This window comes from Candidozyma haemuli (assembly GCF_002926055.2).
Source record: "Candidozyma haemuli strain B11899 chromosome Unknown B_2014730914, whole genome shotgun sequence".
In the NCBI taxonomy this organism is placed as follows: Eukaryota; Fungi; Ascomycota; class Pichiomycetes; order Serinales; family Metschnikowiaceae; genus Candidozyma; species Candidozyma haemuli.
The window spans coordinates 1,123,224-1,149,035 of record NW_020289902.1 but is presented as its reverse complement, the minus strand read 5'-3'; the positions used below and the strand labels follow the sequence as shown (position 1 = coordinate 1,149,035).

General features: G+C 44.8%; 11 protein-coding genes and 1 non-coding gene across 12 annotated transcripts; 2 read left to right on the top strand and 10 right to left on the bottom strand. All coding sequences in view use genetic code 12, as the record gives it.

Annotated features, from left to right (window-relative positions):
- Positions 1-53: 53 nt before the first annotated feature.
- CDR4 (Cdr4p) lies at positions 54-4,477 on the bottom strand (the record flags this gene model as incomplete). The annotated part of the gene is made up of 5 exons (XM_025485055.1): positions 54-765; positions 792-1,314; positions 1,392-1,577; positions 1,625-1,887; positions 1,908-4,477. The coding sequence occupies 5 exons, from the start codon at positions 4,475-4,477 to the stop codon at positions 54-56; spliced, it is 4,254 nt and encodes a 1,417-aa protein (XP_025339986.1).
- Positions 4,478-5,268: 791 nt separating this feature from the next.
- OFR1 (Ofr1p) lies at positions 5,269-5,595 on the bottom strand (the record flags this gene model as incomplete). Its single annotated transcript, XM_025485054.1, has 1 exon — positions 5,269-5,595. The coding sequence occupies one exon, from the start codon at positions 5,593-5,595 to the stop codon at positions 5,269-5,271; it is 327 nt and encodes a 108-aa protein (XP_025339985.1).
- Positions 5,596-5,676: 81 nt separating this feature from the next.
- On the bottom strand, positions 5,677-5,747 carry CXQ85_001339. Its single transcript has one exon. It is a non-coding gene; the product is annotated as a tRNA-Gln (tRNA).
- Positions 5,748-6,559: 812 nt separating this feature from the next.
- CXQ85_001338 (uncharacterized protein) lies at positions 6,560-7,009 on the bottom strand (the record flags this gene model as incomplete). The annotated part of the gene is made up of 1 exon (XM_025485053.1): positions 6,560-7,009. One exon carries the CDS (start codon positions 7,007-7,009, stop codon positions 6,560-6,562), a length of 450 nt encoding a protein of 149 aa, XP_025339984.1.
- An 894-nt stretch (positions 7,010-7,903) lies between these two features.
- Positions 7,904-8,284, bottom strand: PFY1 (profilin; the record flags this gene model as incomplete). Its single annotated transcript, XM_025485052.1, has 1 exon — positions 7,904-8,284. The coding sequence occupies one exon, from the start codon at positions 8,282-8,284 to the stop codon at positions 7,904-7,906; it is 381 nt and encodes a 126-aa protein (XP_025339983.1).
- Positions 8,285-8,551: 267 nt separating this feature from the next.
- UBA2 (E1 ubiquitin-activating protein) lies at positions 8,552-10,318 on the bottom strand (the record flags this gene model as incomplete). The annotated part of the gene is made up of 1 exon (XM_025485051.1): positions 8,552-10,318. One exon carries the CDS (start codon positions 10,316-10,318, stop codon positions 8,552-8,554), a length of 1,767 nt encoding a protein of 588 aa, XP_025339982.1.
- A 717-nt stretch (positions 10,319-11,035) lies between these two features.
- Positions 11,036-11,752, bottom strand: DPM1 (dolichyl-phosphate beta-D-mannosyltransferase; the record flags this gene model as incomplete). The annotated part of the gene is made up of 1 exon (XM_025485050.1): positions 11,036-11,752. The coding sequence occupies one exon, from the start codon at positions 11,750-11,752 to the stop codon at positions 11,036-11,038; it is 717 nt and encodes a 238-aa protein (XP_025339981.1).
- Positions 11,753-12,135: 383 nt separating this feature from the next.
- Positions 12,136-14,232, bottom strand: NRP1 (Nrp1p; the record flags this gene model as incomplete). Its single annotated transcript, XM_025485049.1, has 1 exon — positions 12,136-14,232. The coding sequence occupies one exon, from the start codon at positions 14,230-14,232 to the stop codon at positions 12,136-12,138; it is 2,097 nt and encodes a 698-aa protein (XP_025339980.1).
- A 579-nt stretch (positions 14,233-14,811) lies between these two features.
- On the bottom strand, positions 14,812-15,924 carry MRF1 (Mrf1p; the record flags this gene model as incomplete). The annotated part of the gene is made up of 1 exon (XM_025485048.1): positions 14,812-15,924. One exon carries the CDS (start codon positions 15,922-15,924, stop codon positions 14,812-14,814), a length of 1,113 nt encoding a protein of 370 aa, XP_025339979.1.
- Positions 15,925-16,306: 382 nt separating this feature from the next.
- Positions 16,307-18,343, top strand: CXQ85_001332 (uncharacterized protein; the record flags this gene model as incomplete). The annotated part of the gene is made up of 1 exon (XM_025485047.1): positions 16,307-18,343. The coding sequence occupies one exon, from the start codon at positions 16,307-16,309 to the stop codon at positions 18,341-18,343; it is 2,037 nt and encodes a 678-aa protein (XP_025339978.1).
- An 863-nt stretch (positions 18,344-19,206) lies between these two features.
- On the top strand, positions 19,207-21,849 carry CXQ85_001331 (uncharacterized protein; the record flags this gene model as incomplete). The annotated part of the gene is made up of 1 exon (XM_025485046.1): positions 19,207-21,849. One exon carries the CDS (start codon positions 19,207-19,209, stop codon positions 21,847-21,849), a length of 2,643 nt encoding a protein of 880 aa, XP_025339977.1.
- A 904-nt stretch (positions 21,850-22,753) lies between these two features.
- Positions 22,754-23,920, bottom strand: UME6 (Zn(II)2Cys6 transcription factor UME6; the record flags this gene model as incomplete). The annotated part of the gene is made up of 1 exon (XM_025485045.1): positions 22,754-23,920. The coding sequence occupies one exon, from the start codon at positions 23,918-23,920 to the stop codon at positions 22,754-22,756; it is 1,167 nt and encodes a 388-aa protein (XP_025339976.1).
- Positions 23,921-25,812: the final 1,892 nt, after the last annotated feature.

Here is a 25,812-nt window from a genome sequence, read left to right as displayed (position 1 = left end):
TTTTTTTTCCTTGCATTTCAAACATATACGTAAATAGAATTAAACATTATTAGTTACTTTTTTGAGGCCTTCTCGCGTGATCTTTTTGGTACCCTTGCAAGCCAGTAGAAGAACAACGTTCCTATGATGTTGATAAAAATAAAAGCAATGAAGATACCCATGTCCCTCCACCGCTGACTATAATCTGCATCAATAGTGCTCAAGAAGGCGTTGGTAGACTTGACGGTACAAAATTCACATACTTCAGTAGCATTTTCATCGACAAGGTAACCTCCGGCAAACAGCATGTAAGGCTCCATGTACTCACCGCATGTTCCCAGAGTTGGAGTGAACCTCAACAACTCCCTATCTGAGCATGTTACCTCCGAGTTGGCTAACGCAACCGAAAGTACCACAGAAACGAAATAAGTAAATGGACTTACCCTGTACATGAAGATCCAAAACCTAGGCATATCATCCTTTGAAGATAAAACACCACAGAACATCAAACTCATACTGAAAAGCAAACTGGCCAAGTTGGCTGCGTTGTTTGCCAATTCCGAAAATGAAATACAAAGTTGTCCCATAGTCGAAGTATAGATGTAAAAGCAAACAATTGCGAACCACATCGTGGCACCTCTCTCATTCACAGTGTCAGTAGGTACAGCATTGTTGTATAACCCAATCGGATAGTACCAAACAAAGAATGCCAATGTTCCACATACTATATTCCAAGGAATTTCAGCAGTGACAACCGCAAGAATAAAAGTCACCCATGAATATGTCCTTGAGGCCTTTCTCTAACTTCATACAAGTCTCTTTGAGAAACGAAGTGTGGAAGATATTGTTGGATCAAAGTGTTGAAAACGACCATAAACATGAAGACCGAAAACATTTGATTCTGAAGACCTTGAAGTGTCTTATCAGCTTTGAAGAAGGTGAAGCCATTGAACATCGATGCCACAATAGATAATAATACTTTCGAGTAAGTGTATGATGGCGTTCTCCAATACTGTTGGAACACTCTTTTGACAACCTGTCTGTATTGCGTCCAGAAGCTTACCGCATATTTTTTGTATTTCTCTGGATCTTCAGAAACAGGTCTCTTTGGGAGCTCTCTCTCCATGTCATCAAGTTCCCTAATCACTTCTTTGCGGGCTTTGGACTGGAGCCAAACTTGGTGGTAGTCTCTGTCAGCATGGGATCCAGGAGCTGCACCAATGACCTCCAACATCCATTCTGCTGGGTTCGCCTCGGGTGGGCATTTTGGTGCACCCTCTCCTTCAAAATAATCAATCATAGCTTGTGAGTTTTCACCTAGGTCACCAAAGTAAACTGTTTGCCCTCCTTTTTGCAAAAAAGTAAGCGATCAAATTCCTTCATCAAAATTGCTGATGGTTGATGAATTGTACACAAAATAGATTGGCCGTGGTCTGCTAACTTTCTTATCAACTTGCAAATAGACCAAGCTGTTTGTGAGTCCAAGCCCGAAGTTGGTTCATCCAAGAACACCAATAAACGAGGCTTCGCCACCAATTCCACGGCAATAGTTAGCCTCTTTCTCTGCTCAACGTTCAAACCTTCACCTGGAACACCGACTACTGCATCAGCAAATTTTGACATTTCCAAAAGACGGATGATATACTCGACATAATCATCTTTTCAGCCTTCGTGCATGATGAAGGTTGTCGCAAGTATGCTGAGAACTTCAAAGCTTCACGGACAGTAGTAGTTTCCAAATGTAAATCCTGCTGTTGAACGTAACCTATCGATCTTTGAAAAGCTGAGTCTAATTCTCGCCCATTAACCATTCTTTTTCCCTTCGTGACTTCTCCTGAGGTCAACCTCTCAGACAAGGCATTCAACAAGGTTGTCTTACCGGCACCAGATGCTCCATCAAAGCGGTAACTTGGCCGGGCTTGACCCACCCATCGACACCATCTAAGATCACTCTCTCTTCAGACTTGATCTTGACCTGGTAGGTCAAATCACGCCAATGGAAGATGTCAGTGGTGTTGGGGAGTTTGTTATCACTATCATCAGTTTCATTATCTTCTTCAAATAGATCTTCAGTTTTAAGCTTCTCATCAGGTGTCTCTGATTCAATATCGTTCAACAACCTCAATTGCTTCCTTCGTTTCCTCAAGGCCGATTCTTGGAAGACCAATATTTCGCCGTTTTGCATCGCACCCTTATTAATCTCAACCAAGAAGATATAAACGATGAAGAAGAACACAGCAAACGCGACAACTATTCCCCAGTTTCTCCATTTATGAGCATTCCTGTAGTCAAAAGAGAGATCGATGTATACATCTCCATTCACAAAGCTTTCTCCAGCGTTAGCCCCAGTGACAGCACATATGACACTATCACCTTGTGGCTGATAGCCTGGGCCAGTAGGTACATATGTGGAGCATGGAAAGTCTCTTCCATGGAACTCGTTGGCAATTAAAGCCTCGAAAGCGTAGGCGACAACGTCGATGTAGTTGATCCACCTGCACCAGCCATGCATGTCCTGAGGGGGGATCACAAACCCAGTGAAAATAGTCAAGGCCAAAAGCAACAAAGACGCAGGAGTCATTGCAGATGATAAAGACTTGGTGGCAGCACCGATGCATCTGAACAAGTGAGACATAGCGATCGTACACGAAAAATTAACCAACAAGTAGAAGAAGAAATGGCCAGCGCTGCGTCTCAAGTGGACAGTGAAGTAAAGCACAACGTTGAACGCGATACATTGAATTAACTTGGGCGGTAACTCAGTCATGATTGAAGCAAATGCGTCAGCGGCTGGGTGGTAGAGGGCATATGTCTTGTGCTTTTCAACAATAGGCCGGGCTTCGTAAAGCGAGAAGATTTCCAATAATGATCCAAAGGCATTAAGTAATACCGCAAAGAACAACACTGCTGTTCTTCTATAAAATGAATCAGTATCAGGATCTAAATCAATAAACATCGTCGAGACAATCACTGACATGATGACATTGCCAATAACGGAAAATAATGTAATGGAAGGATCCCCCTTCGTACGGCTGAAGTTACGTGCCATCAAATATTTCACCTGCATTCCGAAAGAAACAGTAAACGGAGACTTCGATCTAGAATTCCGAGCCTGGCGTGCGTGATGGGAATCGCTAAACTCTTTACGCTTGTTCTCGATTTCACTGGAATCCAAATATTCATCAATTTTTTTGACTATGGCAGATCTTTCCTTTGACTTTTGCCAGTAGTCATAAAACTCCTTAGGCGTCCGTGGCACTTTGTCTTCGTACCCCTTTCTAACCTCTCTCTCAACAGGGTTTGTAAGCGAAGTCAAAAAATCAGCCGTCGTCTGTCTTTGAGGACAATGATACCCCATGTCAGTGAAAAACTCTTTTGCTTTTCTTGCAGAACCATGGTAAATCTGATAGCCCTCATACAAAAGAATAACGTTGTCAAACAAGTCGTATGCGTCTTGTGAACACTGATAAATCGCAATTAATGGAGTAGTCTTAGTTACCATTGCAGAGGTTTTCAAGGCTCGAACAAACTCTAAAGCAGTGGCAGAGTCCAAACCACGTGTAGAATTGTCCCAGCATTGTAAGCAGGCTCGTGATAAATGTACTTCCGCAATTGATACTCTTTTTCTTTCACCACCCGAAACACCTCTTATGTATTCGTTGCCAACTTTAGTGTTTCTAGTATGAGACAAGCCGTAAGTAGCCATTGCAACCTCAGACATATGTTTGGCATATTCTTCTCTTGAGATTCCCTCGGGCCTATTTCTAGGCGTCCTCATTCTAGCGGCAAATTCTAAGGTCTGCTGGACAGTCATCTGTGGAAAATGTGACTCCGTCTCAGCACAATAAATGACATCACCTCTGAAATGCTTTTTGATATCTTTTGGTGATAGTCCATCATACAGCACAACAGAGTCTTTATCGATATGAAATCCATGAGTTTGGGCCGCAAGAGACTTTAGGAATGTAGAACAGCCAGCACCTGGCCTTCCCAAAACGACAGTAACAGAACCAGGTTCAATTATCCCATCCATGGGCTTCAAAATGTCAAATCGGGTTCTTTCCCGGTGCCCCAGAGAACGATTCTGGATGAATTGAGATACTGTCTTGTAAACCGCGTTTCCAAAATTTGCTTGATAGTCTGCATCGGCAGCCTGGCCGTATGCTCTAAGGTTCTTGTAAACAACGCCTAAGGATGAAGGTTTGTAATAATCGGGATCGGCGCATGCCAACTGATGCATATTCTTTACCCAGAACTTGGAATCGAAAGAATCAGAATTAGGATCTAAACGAGGATCGATATTATCTTGCCCCATAGGACTTATGCCCGGAGCAGACATTCTGCTGAGGGCTCTAGCCAAAGAATGGTTTACCAGTTCTCCAGTCTCGGAGTTGTTGGTAGCCGTGCGGGCAAGCAGCTTGATGTCTTCAGCAATTTCATTTGTGAAGCCCTGATACTGCTCTGTACTGGAGTGCTCACTATCGGCTAGCGAAGGCATGGTCCAAGGAAATCGGTAGGGGATGATATTTCTTGGGTGGGCAGGCCTGCTACTTATAGCTACCTTTCGCAGCCACCGGAACGGTTAAAAAAAATGGGATCCGGCCGAGAGACCCACTAACGCTGCATCAGTTAAAGCGCACACACCTAAGGCGGAGGGGAGATTTTTTTAAACAGAAATTTTAGACAGTATACCTTTTATATCCTGGCTCTACTTAGCCGAGGTTTAATACGGTGCTCCAGGGCAGGGTAGCGTAGGTCTTACAGCCATAACATTTTTTCCCCAGACCTGGCCGCACGGCTAGCACGCCATATGCATGAGGGGCAGCCTTCGATGCGCACATATTTCGACTTTCGGGCTCGGATCTCCCAGAGACCCGAATGGCCCAATAACCCCGTCAGGGCTGTGTTTATGTGTCTTTCGTGGGTTTACAAGAAGCCATGTCAAGATAATCCGGAAGACAACCAGCCGTTGGTTCCGAGCCTCCAAGGCCTCTATTTATCTTGAAAAGCCAAGCCTTTGAGGATGAACTGGGGTAATGATACGGCGCTCAACTCCGTCTGAGAGTGAAGAAAGGTGGGGCTTATTCACGTACGAGAGCTTGTTGTATTCAATGTAATCACTACTCATGACAATGCACCAGAACCTGCTTATCGTTGCCAAACACTCTCGAAGCCGACCTTCTGGTGACTTATTCAAGCGCTTATCACTCGTTAAGGTGTAGTATACGTTCTTATTTTTTTTTTACCCTAATCTTTGTTCTGCCATATTGTATTACTAGCTAGACTTGCCTAAATCTTCACTCCGGGCATGCTCTTACCGATCCTGGCTGCAATACCTACCGGGTTGGCAATTACGCTATCCAAATCCCAGATACCAGCTTTGTAATAAATATCTTTCTTCAAGAACTCAAGGATTTCTTCTCTTGACTCTGCGTATAAATGAAATGTACTTCCAGCAAATTGGGTTTTCTCCACATCCTTGTAAAGTGCACCCACAGAAGTCACAATTCCATCATTTACGGTAGACGGGATTCCCTGAACGTGCTCCGCTCTCACTGGTGTCCTATCAGCATCTGGCTTGTCAAGCACAATAACGTTCCATTCAACTTTGGTCATTTCCGTATGGTTTGTTGTCGTTAACTTTCAATCTGCGCGCCCACTGAGGAATCCTGAGGCCTCATGCTGACGAAAAAAAAAAGGTCCCACTGGGGTTCGAACCCAGGTTACCGGAATCAGAATCCGAGGTGATACCACTACACTATAGGACCGGAACCTTTGTGAGAATGAAAATTCACTATTGTATATAATATATTCTGGTAAGGGCATCATTTAGGTCTTATTTTGTAGTTTATTTCTTAACTTTCACTATTAATCAATACTGTGGAGGAGTATAAGCTAGTAATACTGGCGCGTTCTGGAGCTATAGAAGAAAGAAGTTACGAATCGCCAGGACAGGATGCTGTGATAATCTGGATTTCATATCTGGGAAAGGATGTTCGTTCTCTAGCACAACTATGACTTTCTACTACACGGCAGATTTATATGTCCTCTTTCCATAAATATTTTTTGTTGAGACAATATATACAAAAAGAAGAGGGCAAAGTTTTAAGGATTCTATATGGAAGCTTCGAGTGCTCTTCTATTGGATTTTTGTGTATCACAAGATTAATATGTTTCAGGGTTCAAGCAAATACGGCAGCGTACGCATGTGTTTGGAATGAGTTTGAGGGGACTGAAAGAAAAGAGGAAGCAAAATGAGGGCTAAAGCTCCACATACTCAACTAAGCTGCTTACAGACCGGTGCTTTCGGGTGATGTATATTTATCGTAACTAAAGAAAGTAAACTGTCGAAACTGTCATACTCTATATCGTTATTACTCAATGCAGAAATATTCGTAGCAAATAATGGCTGCTGTCATTCAGCAGCGTCGTCGCCGCGAGTGAAATGAATGAAGAGCGGCTCCTCGTCTACGAGAAGATGACGATGACGAAATACATAAAAGCATCATGCTATCTCGCCATAGTCTCCGGGTGATTTGTGGATCCACCGCTTTGCAGGGACACCGTGCATGTCAAATGACTAGTTTTCCAATGGAGCATAGTACTTGACTCTTTCCTTTCTGGGACCCAAATCGGCCGTCTTGATACCAGCGCCGAACTGGTTGGCGTATGGGGAATGTGTGGGAATAAGAACAGTTGGCACAGCACCGATGGCTTGTCTTCTGTGCTGCTTCAGGCCGATGCCTCCTTTATCTCTGATGAAAGACTTGATGAAAGAAGCCTTGTATTTTTTGGCGTAAGCCTCATTCCTCATTTGCACACGGTCCTCGACTTGGTTATACAATGGAGTTTTGATGACAGGCTCTTTGGAAGATCTGTAGAAGAAGAGAGAAACGCCAGCCAAAAGAGCGACACCAAACACTTTCGTCACGTCAATCTCATTCTGAGTGGGCGCTGGCGCATCATGATGGCCTGACGAGTTGAACCTCTTGAAGCTTAATCTAGTAGCACGAGCGGAGGCCCTGAACATGATATGTTTGTTGGATTAACAGTTGATGGGTGAAGTGAGATTAACGGGATTGAATACACTGTGATGCGAATTGCGCTGGCCAATGAGAGACAGCTGGTTTTCAATTGAGTAACGCACGCAAGGGTGCTACAAAAATTCTGTGAGCCTAGCGGCAGGACACAAGAAGCTAGTTGGCCAAAATGGCTGCGAATTTGTTCTTACAACAGTCGATGGAGACCTAGCTCGTTGAGCTGCAGATGGGTTTATTATGAGATGTTCGTAACACATACGGAAAAATCGAATGATCTTTCGAATGTATTCCTTCTTCTTGGTATTCTCTCCTCGAGCCTGAGAACATGATGGAACCCTAAGAGTCATCAGAGTGCTTGTACGAGCCTTAGTCTGACACACGTTTATCCATGAAAACTTTGCTGTTCTTTTTTCTTTTTTCCAATTATCATTGCTGATTCATTAATTAATTGTTTCTGTTTTTCTAATATTCTTCTCATTTCTTTACTTTTTTGTCTATGCGGTACTAGCGGTGGACGACGCTAGTACCTGTTGGTGGTACACATTCTTATCATTTACAAGACTTAAACTCGGGAGCTGCTTTGAAGAATACTTAGATGTGCTACGAACCAGATGACATGATCAGTAAACACATGCGGGTTGTCCGTCCCACCATTCAGCTTTTTTGTTGGTTTGTATGGTTTCTCGTGCATTGAGAAAGGTTACACTAATGTAAGCACGATTAATGAGAGGCTTTTCCCATAATATAAAAACGTTGTGGGCTGAATACTGGGTTCTCTCAAGCTCGTCACCTCTTCCATCTCACGAATAGTTAGCAATTGTTCTACGTGGTCAAGTCGTCAACATTGTGCCGATAGCCTCGTCAATTCACCTATTAATATTATTCTAGTAGCCAACTCCAATTAAGTAATCAGCCAACTTTTCCACTACAGCAGTGGCCTCTTGTGGCTGGACACCGGATGGGTAGTGGGCAATGACAATCGCCTGTTTGGTCTTGACAGCAACGATTCCAGTATCGTCAAGTTTGCCGTAAACAGACCTTTCGTCAGCCTTCAATAAGAAGTACTTCTGACCCTCGATGTGCAACCCGTGAGCTTGCAAGTTCAGTGGGTCGGCGTAAGCACCAGCAATTGATTGGATCTCTTGTGGAGCAATTTGAAACCCACCTGACTCGGCCCAGAGTGAGTCTCCGGCAGCCGAGTAAAGAGCTGCCTTATCAATCTTTCCAGTTGACTTAAGACTGTCTGTGTAAGCGTTCCAGGACATTGAGCTTAGTTATTGTGTGGAAAAAGTGTGGTTAGCTATATACCTAAAGAATTTATACCTTGCCATGTCAGTCTCACTTATGTGGCTATAGGTGTACGGATCTCGAACCCCTTCAGGCTGAGATCGGATGGGCCGATCGCATCGTTCAAGAGGTAGCTTGGAATATGTCTATGTCTTTACATAACGGGTAACGTGTACTTTTTTTGCGTAAATTAAAGTAGCGATGAATTCTATATTATATTTCTGTGTGCATGGTTAGACCTTATGCTAAAGAATGATCAGGATGTCCTCGACAGCCCCATTAGTTCTTCTCTTCTTCGATGGAGGCTCGTCGTCCAAAACAATAGTTGTCGTTTCCATTTCTTCATCACTTGAGGAATCAGGCTCCTCATACTTGACCTTTGCCCTAAGTTGGATATCAGGAAGTGGAATACCTTCATTTTGCTTCACCTCTTGGATATAAAGCTCGAGGTTCTCGAGTTCTTCTTCCTCATCCTGAAATAAAAGAACTTCATCTGTAACAAGCCCCTTGATGTCATGAAGCTGCTTATCAGCGTTGTCATCAAAATCAAAGTCGTAGATCAACTTTGATTGTCCAAGGATGACTGAAATGTCACCACTGTAACCGTATTTAGCCTTAACTTTTCTCACAAGCTCTTGGAGGGTCATACTGAAGTCATCTCTAGTAAGCCGCAAAATAGCCTTTGTTATTCCGGAACTCGCACATCTTGGATTTGGTCCTTCTACCAAGGCAGAAGTCACTCTTTTGTTAGGTTTGATCGAGATAAAAACACTTTTAGCATCACTAGGAGAAAAGTTTGGATTGAAGTACAGCAATGACCCCAAATTCGAAAAGCCGCTGATTATTGCATTAGTAGTTGCAATCGCAGGTATAATATTGCCCGCTATCTGCTTAATATCAAATTTACTTTTCAAAGGTATGTGGAAGACGAATGACCTTAAATTTGCTGCTGCAGTAACGAAATTGAGTGTATCTTCGTCATCTTTGTCAAAAGTGATTATGCTTTGCTCTCCTGACATGATTCTCTTTTGGAGGGCCTCAGTTGCCTTGAAGAGAACATAGATATTCTCTAATACTGACCAAGTCTTCGTGTCGTCCGACAAAAGCTTCAAGTTATCCGAATCATTCAAAAGTTGTTTTAAATCACCTTCATACAGCTTACCAAACTCAAGAGGTACCGGTGGATCTCTATTTTTCCAAAGACTTTCCAATCTGAGGGATTTCTCGACGTCATCTTTGTAGATTTTGGCAATAAGCTTCGCAGGGAAGTCTTCATCTGAAACCAATTTCTTCAAAGAGGAGAGCTCATTAGCTTGCAGCATAATTCTATCAATTTCCTCTTGGTCATCCGTCTCTTGCCTCAATTCTGCCTGGCTCACTTCATTCTCCAGCGTAGCGTCGAAAAGTTGAGTGAACAAAAACTCCTTGGCCCAAACAATGCAGTGAACTGGTTTCGATGGAGTTGATCTAATTGTACAAACGGGAAAAGTTTGCGGTGTGGCCTTTGGCTGACATTCGAAGCATTCGGTGCTGTAGGGGTAGATCGGCTGAATCTGGCCCTCGAAACCGGTAGTACCCGACTCCATCAACGGTTTGCGAAGGAATAGGGCAATCTTGTTCACGTATCTCCGTGCCTCTAAGTTATCTAGCGCATTGTAAACGTAATCAAACTGGGACCACCAGGAAAGTGGAAAAAGGCTCGTATCCATCACATTGCCGTGATGCGGCACCAATTTGGACCCGAAGAAGTTGAAATTCTGCACCGCTTGTGCTATAGTAAGAGACTTCAGTTTGTTTATATCCTTCTGACGGAAAAGAAATTGGCGGTTTAAGTTAGATAATGTGATTGTATCCAAGTCAACGATATGGATTTCTCCAAAGCTTGATAGGAGCAAGTCTTTAAGCAACTCACAACCAATACCCCCGGCTCCCACCATGACAACTTTAGATGATTTCACGCGATCAAGTCTCTCAGATCCCAAGATCTTTCGGAGATATGTGTCTTTTGCCATTTGTCGATTAAATCTAGGTAGTAACTAGAGCTTAATGATATCAACCGAGAGCTGGTGCATGGGTGTCAAAAGTGAAGGATAGCCCTACCGAATATCTCTTAGGTATGACGCGAGCCATTATTCTCTATTACTTGCATGTTTCTATCCTTCTCATGGGGATGAATGGCTAAACGTGAAATTCAGGGAATGAAATCTACGAATCAGATGCTAGCCTCTTATATAAGTGAATTCCTGATTTTATGAGGGCTGAAATCTATGCGATCTAAATGTGAAGTTCTCAATGTGCGGTTATTTTTGCACTATGTTCGCGTAAGTTTAAACTGAAAGAGTATCCGAAAATATTTATAAAATAAATATTAGGAAATGTATAAAGTAAGGAGATAGCTACTTCTAACACTGCATCATCTCCTGTTCAGAAGGCATGGACAGTTGAATTCAACAAAAAAAAAAAAAAAAAAAAAAAAGGACAAGCAATTTGATATCTTGTCTTTAACATTTAACAAAATTAAATATCTGTCCCTGGCTCCAGTGCTCCTCAGACAGCGTAGATAAAACAACACAGCAGCAGAAGAACTACAGCTAGAAAGATAGCAAAATTTGCCAAAATTGTCTGCTCAAAGTTACGCAGCCTGAACCCAATAATATAATATGTCTCTTGTATATTCATTATTATATTCAAAATTGTGAATCTCAAATCCGTTGTCATCTATCGGTCACTTAAACGCTGATGAACAACGACCATACACCCTTCAAGTATTGAACAATCTCGTCACCACCTAACTTTGATTCACCGTACAATCTGTCAACAAAGTTGATTGGAACCTCGCCCACGTTAAAACCAAGGGCCTTTGCTCTAACCATCATTTCCATTTGGAAAACGTAACCCTTAGACTTGGTCTCGTTAATAACCTTCGTCAAGACATCTTTCTTGTATAGTCTAAAAGATCCGGTTAAGTCAGACACGTTGGGTCTCAACACGGTGGATGCTAGGAAGTTAGCACCTCTGGAAACCAATTTTCTTTTTAAGTCCCAACCGAAGACGCCGCCATCACCAGCGTAACGAGTACCTGTCACGATATCGTAATCATCTTCTTTTTGCTTAGCGATGAACTTAGGAATAGCCTCCGGGTGGTGGGAAAAATCAGCGTCCATGATTATAACGTAATTACCAGTCACATATTGCAATCCGTGCACATAGGCGGTTCCCAATCCCAACTTACCAGGTCTTGGTCTCAATTGAATATGTTCTGGTCCGAAGATGTCGATTAATTTTTCAGCTACCTTCTGAGTACCGTCTGGAGAGTTGTCATCAACAATGACGACTTCCCAGTTTATACCTTCTTGACTGAAAGTCTTGTCCAAGAGATAGACAAGAATTGGAAGATTCTTCTTCTCGTTATACGTAGGCAAGATAATGGAGTATTTGTCGGGCATTTCGTACGGGGACACCTTCACTTCTTATGCTTGATTCACGATCTGATACAGAGATTTTGAAAGGGTACGTGTTCTGCACTATGTGCCGGAAAATCCCAGAGTCACCATACTTCTACTAGATTGACGTTTTTTTTTTTTTTTGCACCCAAATAGCATTTTAAGAATTATACAGCTATATATCCTATTCATCAAACCTTCCGCGTTTACCTCGTTCTAGCCCCCTACGGATGTATCACTTTGACCCAATCCGTTCGAATATGATATGAATATGCGGCTCTGGCGCATGTTAGTAAACCGGGTTGAAAATCTCACCGACCTCGACAACCTTTCCCCTCTTGATAATTAAAATAAAAAAAAGAAAAACAGATAATAAACCTTCCCGTTCATTGATCGTTTAGATTCAATGAATTGATTTGATTTCCAAGTAAACTGATCCCGGAACCATTAAGTAAGCCATCATCTGGGTGTTGCTGACCCTTGTATTGATAACTCGAACCTTGTACATAAAGGCCCGGGGAGCTACCAGACAGGTTGGACTTTTGACGTTGCTGGCCCTGAATATGTGGGGATGCCGACTGTCCTTGCAAAAAAGCCAAATGCTGTGGCAAGTGAGCTGCACCTTGACCAAGGTGGTCTTGGCTATGTTGGTTCAGCAGTCCCAGTTTCTGTGGGTACTGGAGTTGCTGCAAATGGGATATGTTCGAATAAAGCCCACCATTCTGGATGGGTGAAGAAGAAGATGATTGAGAACCATGAGATCCTTGCCCTTGCCTTGTCAGATGAGGTTGAGGTTGCTGAAGTCCCAAGAAACTGTTACTGAGATTTAAAGGCTGACCGCTGGCTGTAGCGGCCGCGATTGCAGCGGCAGTAGTGTTGACGGAATGAATGGACCCTGCAGCAGCAGCGGCAGCAGCGGCAGCAGCAGCATTATGGTTATTATGACTAGCACCAGTTCCATGATTGTTGCTATTATGGTGATTTTGATGGCCATGGTGGTGCTGATTGTTAGAATGACCTTGGTTGTTATGATGTCCGTTATGATGGTTATTATGGTGGTTGTGACCAGAGTTCGCCGAGGCTGGTTTCGCCCGGCCGCATTTCAAACAGCACAGATTTTTAGCAAAATTATGGTACTGGCAGTTTTCATTTGTACATTTCCAGTCACCAGCACGGAACGGAACACTATTACCGTAGTGCATCCGATGGCCCCCGTTGTTAGAATTTCCAGTCCCCCCACCGGTATTCATAGCCATATGGCCATGACTAAAATTTCCTCCGTAATTATAGTTATTGTTTTTCACCTGTGAGCCAGAGTAGTAATCGTTATATGCATTGTAAGCAGGCTGTGAGACTTTATCATCATGTTTGAGACGTCTTTGCGGAGCCTGGATACTGGTCGAATCAATCGCTCCAGGATACATTTGCTCCTGAATGGCAACTGCACTAGTCGCAGGGAACAGACAGCGGAAACATGCGATCCTTCTTTGGAAGTTGGAGAAGCCGCAGGATGGACAGGTCCAGTCACCGGGACGAGGACGATTCTTCGACAGAGGGAATGGGGTCAATAAATCAGCTGCTTTGTCAAGAACTCGGGTTGAGGATGCTTGAACCTCAACAACTCTGTCGTTGAGAACGCGACCGTTCATGAACAAGGACTGTGCTGCCTCTTCATGCTTGGCAAACACTGCGAAGCCACAGATGCCTTTAGACTTGCTTTGCGATTTGCCTTCGCCCTCAGCATTCTTAAGTGTCCAGAACGCGATAGGTCTCCCGCCATACTGTGTAAACCACAGTTCCAATTCTGACTGCGTCGTATCAGATGGCAAGTTAGATAAGTACAAGATCTTTGAACGTTCAGCCAAGAAAACTTTAGCATCATGAGCAGTATCGTAGGGCTTCGTAAGCACAGTGGGATGCTCGTCGACCGGTAAAGATTTCCGGGCTAGCTGGGCTAACACGCGAGCATGGATATCAACCAAAGGTACATCAGAGTCATCTGAGGCCCAGTTTTCTGGCACGTCAACCGCCAACGCCGTGACCAAATTACTGAGATATGACGAGGGATAGCTCAAAGCCTCTGGGTGAGTCAGCTGCCATTTCAGGTATTCATTAAACAAATCAAAGACGCGAGGGTGTTGCAAATACACGGGTAGCACCACTTGTCTGTCTCTAGCCTCTCGGGGCAAGGAAACTCTCAAATTATGCATGTCTGTAGTGATGAATGAAAAGTCTTTCAGCCGAACGGCCTCCGAAACACTTTTATCAAATGCTGCGATAGCATCTTTGAATGGTAAAGCTGTATTGTCACCATCTACACCCACATGGAGACACTCCGGCTTCAGCTGCTCCAACAGATCAGCGTCCACAATACACCACAGGAGGCTGCGAAGCTCAGAGGGTGAATGGCGCTGCTGTTGATGCTGATGGGGAGAGGCATCCCACGTGGTTTCGAGATGAACAACCACGTAAATGTCAGACATGCTGGGTACGTTGGAGAGGGAGTGGTAGGTGACTTGAGATTTTCGTTGATTTTTTTCCACTGTGTACAGAGCACCGCGGCCTCGAATAGCCAGGGACCGAGATATGCTCTGGGCTACTTGCGGAAAAAATAAAAGATGTTACAGGTATCTGCTTGACATTAGTTTGCTACCGAAAATCATCACATCATGAGTTCAAAACATGTGTTGCTCTTTTCATGTTGTTTGGACGGCTATAAAAATAGCTCAATATTTGTCATGTCATAACGTTGCCCATAGAGGTATACACTAATGCGCTTTTCGCGTAAATGGAAGGAGGAAGTGTAGTTAGCATGAAACGGATTACTTCGTGTCGAGTAGTAACAACATAGTTGCCTCTTAGCTCCTCAGCTGCTTTGAAAAGTCATTCTTGTGACTGGCTGCGGAAACTTGGTACGAGTCAGGATTACTAGCAGAAGTCAGGCTTGTGAGGTTCATGATACCATGTACGTTTTAGACACTACGGATGAGTTCATTAAAATACAAACTAGAATCGCACTGTGACAGGTTCTTGTTGGCCAAAGCTTCCATAAAGTAGTAAGATCATGGAAAATGTTCTTCGAACGTAACAACTTGCTTGCCGGTGGATGAATTTTGAATTGCCTGGACAAAAATATCACGAAGATTATCACCAGCTTTGAATGGTACCTTGTTGTACTTCACAGGCCCAAAGACGCCCTCTTCGAACAACTTAATCAAGGCCTTCACGGTTTCCACCTTAGACTGGGGGTTATTTCTAGTGTTTCTTGTTAACCAGTAGCTCTTGAGAGTAACGTTTTTGGCCAATTGAACCCTAGGGTCAAACGAAACAAAGCCGCCAGCAAGGCCACCGTAGTTAACAAAGTAGTTGTCAGGAGAGAGGGACGCTACCAAGTTGGGAGTTGTTGGGCCACCCAAAGAATCCAATGCAAGCCTAATGGGATCGTTACCCACTATTTGAGGGAGTTTCTCGGTGACAAAGCTGCTCTCTTCAAACTCTTTGTCGCTGATAACTTTGGTGGCACCCAAACTTAAGAGCTCATTCGCAGTGTCCTTAAAGTGTTCTTCCAGTTTCTTTCTGATGATTGCCAAAGTGTTGAGCTTATAATACCTCGCGAGCTGGAAGAGATACTTACTGACAAAGGAATTGCCGGCATTGGTAATAATCCATTCACCAGCATTCCAGTCCTTGATGTAGTTGTTGATCAACTGATACGCAGTGGAGGGATTAGTCGAGATAGTGGAGGCGTCATCAATTGAGATCTTTCCAGAGTCACCCAGCACCACAATCAAAGGATCTTTGTTATCTTCTGTCACTCTGACGATGGCATGGGAACGCCAAGTACCGAAGCTGGTTAACTTAAGTATAACCCAGTCTCCCACGGCGTAGCCCAAATCCTGGGAGCCCACAGCAGTGATACGAAACAAGCCTTCGTTTCCACCGACTGCAACCTCAGCCTCGTCAGGATCATTTCCAAGCTTTTGTTTCAAGATTGGAGTCTTGTATGACCCTTGAACCTGGAAAATGTCCGAAGGATTGATAGGAAGGGCCAAAGCGGTGATAAGAATCTCGTTCTTCTCGAGCTTCGACTCGTCAATGGTAGCGGTAGCGTTGAATAACGCTTTTGATACGTCTGGGTTTGTCTCAATGAAGGCAGCAGCGGACAACTTGACCATTTTAAGGAAAAAGGTTAATTTGTAAGACTTACCGAGCTAAATGTGTGGCTTGAGATCTTCGCCGCAGGGGGTACTGGTTAGACATCATGCATACGTGTGAGAAGCTTTCAGGCTACACATGAGTCGAAAAATCCAATAGACAATCCAGGAAGCAATTTAAGTCAAGAGACTTCTCGATGTAGCAACAAGAACGATTTGAATAGTGATTGCAACCCCCCTAGCAGCCTACAGATTGTCAAGTGGTCCATATGTTTGACAGCTGCGTACTGTATATAATAAATGGCTGCGAAACGCAGTCTACTAGTATGGTGGGTTTGTGCCCCAGATTCTCTTTTCTTCTTTCTTCCCTTTTCTTCCTTACCACCAGCAACACCAGACCAAAATGAGACTCAGAGTACCATCCGTGTTCAAGAGTTTCAGCCTTTCGACGACCGACGACGTCGCCGCCACAATTCCCGTGTTGTTTCCATCTTCTGACGAGGACCCATTGAAGTCCTCCTTCTACCACGGCAGCGAATTGAAGCCTGCCAACACCACCTTCACCCACTCCACTTCGGAGAAAATCAACATCGAGGCCGACGACCGCATGCGGGCTTCCGCCGCGTTCATCAGTCAAGAAAAGAAGCAACTGTTGACTGACATCTTCGGTGTTTCTGGCTCGACCAAACCTCAAGTGTCGAGCGAACTTCTCTCTTTGCCTACCGCCCACTCGCCCATGAAGAGCAGAGCTATGCTGCTCAAGGTTATGGGACTCGGCGGCGCTTCCTACGAAGGGAACGTTTACCAGAGTATGCCTCATCATGCTCATGCAGCCACCATGGCTGACCGTCTTCAGCAGGGCGAGGACTTCTTGACCGCCGCCTTCCAGAGACAAAGGAGAAGCACCCTTCCTGCTCGCCTCTCCAAGCAATTCATGCTGTTGGCGGCCACACCAGTTCCCGACTGGGCTTGCGACCGTATTGCTGAAGTCGGCAAACTTTGTGAGGGAAATGACGAAGTGTCCCTCTTCGAGGCCTACCAGCGTGCCCTCGAGAAAGACCCTAACTGCGAACTCTCCGAGCTTGTCAAGGAGATCGCCTACCAGGTTCATTGCAATTCAAGTCGCCAGAAGGCGCAACCTAGAGAAACTTTCTCTAAACACTGGGATACTCTCGGTGCCGGTGGGGTACCAGAGATTCCTACGGAGGAGTCTGCCGTTGAAGTTGAAGCAGAACACACATTTGCTAAAGTCGATTTGGGTTTCTTCGAGCCGATTGTCGAAGAGACCGGAAACCTTGGCGCTGTCAAGGATTTCGAATACGCCAAAGTTGAGAGCCCCGAGTGGGAAGCCGCCAAGAGCCCAGAGCCTGAAGCTCCTATGGTTCAGGCCTCCGTCGCACTCAGTGCTCTTGACGTCAAGGGTTCTGTAGCACCTTACTCTGTTGGTGCCTTGCAGGTCGAACCCGAGTTCGAGCACGAGCTTGATGACGATATCAATTACACTTCTGAAGACGAGTCTGAATCAGAAGAGCTTCTCGATGAGCCAACCGACTCCTCTGCCGCGGGCGGTAGAAGGGTTGTTCGTGCATTCAAGGCCATCGGTCGCCTTTCTAGCCGCTTGAAATCTCGTGCCTCCAGGCTCAGAGAAAACTGGCGCGAGGACAGAAACTACCGTCGCCAGAAGAAAGAAACGCTCAAGAACCTTAAGCTTGAGGAACAACGTCTTCATGATATCCAATACGAGCGCCTGGTAGGTGCTCTCTTTTCTCGTGTTCGTGCCGCTGCCTTCGAACAGGTCCAAAAGGAGTTGGACCAACAAAAAGGAGAGACCGCTGTGCGTTTCCAAGACGAACTCCAGCAGAAGGAGCGTGTCAGACAAACGCAGCATTCCATCTTCTCTCTTCGTGCCCGTCTTAGAGTGTCTCAAGCCGCTCTTGAAGCTTTGTGGAAAAAAAATGCAGAAGAGATAAAGAGAAACAGTGAGTTGAGAAGGTTGAGAAGCGTGGCCCCCAAGACGACCGTCCCAGTTGTTGCTAAGGCGCCCCAGAAATTGAACGCTTCACCTTCCCGTCCTTCACCTGCAAAGCGTGAAGCTACTAACAAAGTGCCGTTGGCAAAACTTCCTTTGGCTAAGCTGGTCTCTGTCTTCCCCAGAGTTAGCCGCGCCAGGAGCTCCCCCAGTCCCAAGAGTTCTCTCAGCCCCAAGAGTTCTCGTTCCTCCAAGAGCTCCATCAGCCCCAGCACAACTGTTAGTTCCAATCACTGTCCCGTTCATTGCGATTACCATGCTCGCGTTTATGGTTGTCACTCCAAGAAGAACTTGTTGAATCGTTCTTCAAAGGTCGCTGGCTCCTCCAAGCCTTCTTCGCAGGATGCCCTTTTGGCAGCCAGGATAGCTGTTGCGACTCCAGCCGTTCCAATTCTTCCTAGAAAGAGATAGATAGCTTCGCTACGCTGTCGCTTTCGCCTTTTTTGATCCATGTGTGGTGTGACAGCAACACTGGAGCTTTAGAATCCTGTCACTTTTATATTATATCGATTTATTTTATACTTAGGGTGTAGAAGTAGACCCCCGGGCAGCTCTGGGTACCGTTACGTAACACAGTGACAGCTGGTTAGACTCGTTGCAGCCAAAGTGTAGTTTTGGTAAAGGTGTAGGTAGACATCAACAACTTTTTTGGGGCCTTCTGCCGGATCAGACTACCTTGTTGAGATGAAACGCCCTATCCAGGTATATTGGGTATTATTCCAAGGAGACAAGAATTGAAATAATATCCTACCCGCTTCCAGTGGAACTGTTACATGCAATTTCCACGGGTGTAGAGCTACCTGGTATCTTATCATCTTTGCCCTTCTCACATGGTCACATGCGGCTGATAGGCTCCAGCCTACGATGCTATCTTTATCCAACAACAAACACTAGCAAACATAGTATGGCTTAATAGACACTTTTTTAGGTACGAATTAACCCAAACCAAGAACCTTTCTCGGTTGCCAAGGAGTATACTGGGCTTGACAGCTCGATCTGCACTGCATTCTCGCTTAATCTTGAGGGCCTCATCCAACCATGCTTCAAAGCTTCCTTATTACAGAAACAAAAAACCTTCCAAGGAAAGCATCATTTCCAAAATTCCAAATTTCACCTCATTTGCTATGCTAGGTATGTTTTTATCTCAGGTGTTGGAAGTCCAGATACCCCAATTTGCAGCAACCTCCTGCACTGTCTGGCACGCTCGTCTACATCAAATCAACACCCTGAAGTAACGTCACTCCTCCTCAAACAAAGCCAGTGAAGTCCCATAAATGGCCGACGACGATAACCAGATCTATGGTCCAAGTCAGCTGCGAGTCTTTAAGACCCAGCTAGTGCTTTCTTTAGCGATCGGATCATCCATGTTCTTGCTTTTCTGTTTCTTGAGACGAAAGTGGCCTCACATGTACGCCGTCAGAACGCTACGAAAGAGCCTGATCCGAGAGAAATCCTTACCGAATGACTTATTCTTATGGGTATTCTCGGTATGGTCTATTACAGAGACAGATGTTCTCGAGTGTCTGGGCTTAGACGCGTACGTTGTGCTCACGTTCTTCAAAATGGGCATATACATCTTTCTGCTCCTTGCCTTCTGGGGTGTGTTAGTGCTCAGTCCAGTCCGTTACATCTTCACTGGAAGCTATGATAAAGACAACATTATGTTGAATATGTTTCAGCTGGATGCTGGTTCTCACATGGACGATGATTTTCCAAGCTATCTCTGGGTATACCCCTTGTTTACGTGGATTTTTTCAACCATTGTTTATGTGAAACTTTTTGATTTTACAACAGCGGTAATTAAGACACGTCAGAAGTATCTTGCGTCCCAGGACTCGATCACTGATCGTACTATAAAACTTGATGGAATACCGAAAAAGTTGATTAGACAGAATGATCCTGTGCGCCTCAAGCACTTCATTGAGGGCTTGGGAATTGGCCATGTGGTTGATGTGAAGTTGATATATGACTGGTCGCCCTTGGAGAAGCTTTTCGATGAGCGTAACGAATTGATCTCAAGACTTGAGCAATTGTACTCTCGGTATTTTGGTTTGAACATCGATCTTTACAATCAAAGTAAAGTACCTCGTGTGATTCCAGAGCATGCTCCAGAACTCCCTATTGCATCTTCATCAAGAAAGAGTCATCTTAAAGAGAAAATCGATACGCTCGCTGCGAAGCTCATATCAGTGGACAAGAAGATTCTGGATTTACAGAACAAGTATGACCCAAGGACATCCACTATACCCATAGATGATGACCTGGAATTTTCAATCATGCCTTCAGCTTTTATTACAATGGATTCAGTTGCTTCTGCCCAAATGGCAGCCCAGACCGTCTTGGATCCGAGGGTGTACAAATTAATGGTCTCCATGGCGCCGGCCGCCAAAGACATTGAATGGAGGAATTTGAAGCTTTCGCGTTATGAGAAGGCGTTCAAATCTTACATGGTGACATTCTTCATCATTCTCAGTTACTCCGTTATCTTCTTCTTGGTCACGTCTTTGTCTACTTTGATCGATGTAAAGACTATTACAAAGGTCTGGCCTGCTTTAGGACACAAGATTGCCGAGTCCAAATGGCTCAGTACCTTCGTTACTGGTATTTTGCCTCCAATGTTGTTTTCCATGATTAACGTCCTCATCCCATATTTCTACAATTATCTTTCTCGCCATCAGGGGTACGCGTCATCGAGTGAAGTAGAGCTTTCTGCTTTGCTGAAGAACTTCTTTTTCGTCTTTTTCATTTTGTTCGTTGTGTTCACCATCACTGGAACATTGTGGGATTTCTTCACCTCAATTGGGGATACCACGAAATTTGCATCTCAATTGGCAAGCTCACTCAAAAAGCTATCATTATTTTACGCTGACTTGATTCTTTTGCAAGGATTGGCAATGTTTCCTGTTCGTCTTCTTCAGGTGGGTGATTTCTTCATACTCAATATTGTGGGCAAACTCTTTTTGTTAAGAGACATGTTCCTTAAGACCCCTCGGGATTATCGGTTCTTTTATTTCACTCCGCCAGTGTTTGACTTCGGTATTCAACTACCACAACATATCTTAATTTTCATCATAATTCTTATTTATTCGGTTGTGTCTACCAAGATCGTTGCCTGCGGACTAGTATATTTCCTTTTGGGCCATTTCGTCTATAAGTATCAGCTTATTTACAGCTTCGTGCACCCACCTCATTCAACGGGAAAAGTTTGGCCCATGATATTTAGGAGGTTGATGTTCGGTCTTTTGATATTTCAACTATTTATGTGTGGTACATTAGCCTTGGAGGGAGCAATTTTGTTGTCTGTGCTCTGTACCCCCTTATTTATTGTGACCCTTCTCGTTTGGTGGAATTTCGAGAAGTTCTATGTGCCTTTACATGATTTCATTGCGCTAAGAGCAATTCAAAGCCCTCACAATTTTGACAAGGAGTTCAATGATGACTCCCTGCTGGTCGTTGCCAACTCTTTGCGTAACTTCTCCTTCGATGGTGGCTTGAATGCTAGCAGTGATAGCCTCACTGCTAGAAAACCTCCACAAGTACAAGTACCAGAGCCTGAACACATGACAGGGTATCCTACGCCATGTTCGGATGACGTATTACTGCCTACAGAAACTTCTGCTCTTTTGGATGGCGACTATTCTATATCTTATAGCGCAGGAGCAATCAGACACCGCAGGAAGGTGTCTACAGTTGATGAAGAGAGAGAACAATTCACAGACTACACCCATCCTTATCTCAGAGATCCGTTGTATGGACCATGGATTGGTTTCGATGGTGATCATATATCAATGGTCGAGTTCCGGAAAAGAGGTGGGTCTGCCGAGGCCGAAGAAAACTCAGCAGAGCCTGAACAGTACACTGGCCCTGTTTCTGAATTTGTTATCCGCAAACGCATCCAAGCTGCAGAATGGGAATAATATGCTGGCTCATCTTGACTACCGACAATAGATGAACAGGGTGATGGTACAGAGGTTAGTAACCCACTTCACAATAGGTTGTGGCTCCAAGATGCCTAAAAAGCATATAGGGAAATCTAACATGAAGTCTCCGACAACTAAGCCAACCAGCGGAATTAACGGTTCGCAGTAGTGCTATAGCACCGTTAATTATGTCATAAAGCATGTGGAGAAAAGGAGAAACCTCCGAAGATAACGTATTGTCATGGTGAGACTGTTCAGAGCGATGCACGGCATCGTTAAACAATTGAACGGCAAGCTCCAGCTGTGCCCAAAAGAGTTCTTATCGTACCTTGTTAAACGAGGCTCAGGCCGGGATGGCGGGCAAATATCCCAATAAGTATTAGATGAGAATTTTTCAGCTAAGCTTCATCGGTAGTTACGGCATCTACACCATGCGAGGCATTGTCTCGAGGCAAGCCTAATCTCGAACAATAGGTGCAAACGCGAGGGCATAGACAGAGCACACAATAGACTTATTCAAGGGGATAATCGTTTTCTAAAGCTATAGGGACAAAGGTGGCTGATCCCATTGACATAACAAGGGTCTTGAGGAGATTGAGGAGATGGGCGGGCAGCGCTAAGGACTAATGGAAGAAATACTGGTGAGCGCAAGTAAGTGTGAAAAATTCTAATTTTGACCTGGGAATGAACTCACGTTCTATTGTGGTCAAATTACGAGGATTCTAACTTTTAACTTTTAGCCTTGGGAGAAGTGGCAATACTTTTGCATCGTCAAGAAGCCAAGCCAGACTCTACTGGTATCCCACGAGCAAAAAATATGTCTGTTTATCAGAAGTCCTACAGCTCAGGTAAATTATCATGCAACATTATCTCGTCAATTCTATTTACATGCCTCTAGCATTCAGCGTCTTTTTCTGCGCCGTTGCGCAGCTAGCTCGTCTAGCTTCTTACGTCTTAGGCTCCGGTCAAACACGTAGGCGGGCCGTTCAGGATTGTAGTCACAAGCCACGCCAAAACGCTTGCAGTGGTTGCAAACTGGCCTTGTCTCGTCGCATTTAAGATGCTTGATGCGACAGATCCAGCACCCCAGACGCGATCGATTTTGGGTATGACGTCTCTTGTGCTTCTTCTTGGGCACGGGCTCAGGCTCCTTAGTCTGCTCTTGAATAAGCTTTTGGTGCCGTTGTGGCCGTTTCGGTGGAGCCGGTGCTGGTGGTGCTGGTGGTGCTGGTGCTGGTGGCGCCACGGCTGTCTCTTTCCGTGTTTCCGTGTGGGTCAGAAGCATCAGAGCAGAACGAGACGACGCCGGCGCCGTAGACGTCAGAGAGGCACTTGAAGTGTAAGGCGAATTGGCAGCTAGTCTTCTTCGGGACTGAGGCAAGGACGCCCAACTGAGGGCGACCTCTGCTTTATTTGGAGCAGCGCTGTTGAGATACTGATGATTGATGAGACACATTGGCAGCTCAGGGGTACGAGCAAAAGAACGTGTAGTATTTTTGAAAGGCTTTCGGGCACCAGGCCCATATGGAGGGGCTGGTGGTCCCTGTGGTTGCCGTAATGGAGTAGGTGCGGTTGCAAAATGGCCCATACTGGCTGCAAATGCGGGATATTGTGCCCAAGTATCATCAGCGACCGAAGATACTGGCGTTAAGATTGACAGTGCTGTTGATGAGGGAGTGGAATGGATTTGCTGTCGCTGGGGTGGTTCGGGCTTTCTTGGGACTGGCTGCTGGAGCAGCTGTTGGAGCGCTTGTCCACGAAACAGGCCGTTATCAAGCACAGGGAAAGGGTCATAGTCAACATGAGAGTCTGTGAAACTCAGCTCCATAAATGAACAGTCGACAGGATTGCTAACAAATTCTGGAATGATACACAGCTCTGATACTGTTGCTCCGAAGGTATCGATGGGAGGTGCGCATTGACCCAGAATGTCAGAAGCATTCTGTCGAAGCAATTGGGCATGAAGCTGACGATGCATAGGTTCAGATACTTGCATGTGGGTATCAGGGGGTAGTTCCTCAAAATCAGGGTTGTAAGCCCTGAACATGTCTTGCTTGTGGGGATCCATCTGAGGTTGGTAAGCGAAAGATTGATGATAGGAGATTTTCGCAGCCAATTCCAACGGGGTGCTTGCAAATGAGAAAGCCTCGGGGGTGTCAAGGAAGTCGAAATTAATTGAATCGATGCCGTCTAGAATGGAGGGCTTTGATGCTGGTGAATTGAAGAAGGAGGTCATAAGTGAGTGTGGATGGTGGACGGTGCAAAGCGAATGATGCAGCAGATAATGAGCGGACAGATCAAGGAGGATACTGGAAGTTAATAGATGAGGTAATTGAAATACCCTTGACGAAAAAAATAATAGACCCTAATTGAATAAGGGGAAAACCCAGTAAAGTATGGGGGAAGGACCCTTGCAAAAAGTGGTGAGGATGCGAGGTAAGCGAATACCACCACTTAAATGGTACAGAATGTGATTATTGAGCCACACGCGGGAACAAGAAAGGCCAAGGGGGGGAAGCCTTTTTCAGTCCGATAAAATGAATGAGGCCTGCCAAATAATGCTAGCTACCAGCAGCTGACAAAAATGGAAAGCGCCTCAAGTGACTGTGAAGTGCCCCTAACGAGGTAAAAAAAAAAAAAAAAATAAAAGGGTAATGCAGCAAATAAAAAAAAAAAAAAAAAAAAATGGGGCCAGGCTGTACGATCAGAACGTACGTTGACAAAGACGCTGGGCTTTGAGGTCAGAACAAAGGACGGTAGGAGCTTTTGCAGCAGCTGCACGGCAGGGAAACCTTACTTTAGCACTGTGCAGCTAATGTGAGAGCCGATACTGACAGGCGCCTTTTTTTTTATTTTTCGCTCTGACTGGCCTAAACTTCCTCGTTGAAAGGGCTTAGACTGGCTGATTATTGGCACGGCACTAGAGACGGCTCCAGACGGGTACGCAAGCTGTTAAGGTACAGGCGAACAAGCGGTACAGGTGGCGCAGGACAGTACAATAAGCCACTGGGGAGGCTTTTATCACTACGCGACAGGCAGACGAAAAGCGAAGCACGAAAGCAGGAAAATGGCCTGAAGAGCGACGATGGGCTTTCACTATAGGCAGAAGCGGTCTGTTTCGGAGCCGGCGTGTGCTGGATGATCTGTTTTCGACAAGAAAGTCGGCTTTTTATTTTTTTTTGGGTTGTTTCAGATGATGTCTCGAACTTCTTAGCGGGCCGTTGATGATGCGACAAGCTGCAAAGTACTGTTTGGCGAGTCTGGAAGGATTAGCTCTTTTTATTTTCTTTCTTGACCCTGGTGGATGTTGGTCAAAGAAACCTTGCGTGGATGTTCTGAGGAGGGGAATACGGTTGCGTTTAACCTTGTTTTTTCACGAGTTGAACAATTGGGGTGCGCCGTAAAAGTTTGGTGGAATTATTGCTTAAGTAATTTCGAGCTATTGGGCCTAGCCAATAAAGTTTTTTTTTGGGTCTTGAAGACTGGTTGTAGTGAAAATGTGTATTGTTGTTGGGGACTGATGAGAGGACAGGGGTATTTATATTAATGCGAGAGCAAGTTGGGCATGAGTCCGCTAGAAACCTAATTTTACGTGCATCACCTATGTGAAACGAAATTAGTTAATTCAACATCCTTGTTGTTGGAATCAGCGGATGCTTCATCGTATGGTTACTAGGAATTTTTTATCATCAGTATTTGCTGGCCCCTAGGAGATCGTAGAAGATGGCCGAAACAGAAACCAGCAAAAGATGTTGTGTCATAGCGAAAATAATATTTTTGAAGCCATACGTCTTGCCATGCTGTCATTTTTTCTCCCAGCCGTACAGCGTTTTCTTTTGAAGGTAGATTAATTTTGGTCTTTGTTTTATTCGGGGCTGAAGTAGTTTTGTTCATTCTCTTTGCCACCATTAGATCCACACCTAGAGATGTTGGTGGCGATATGGCGAGAAAGGTGAGCAC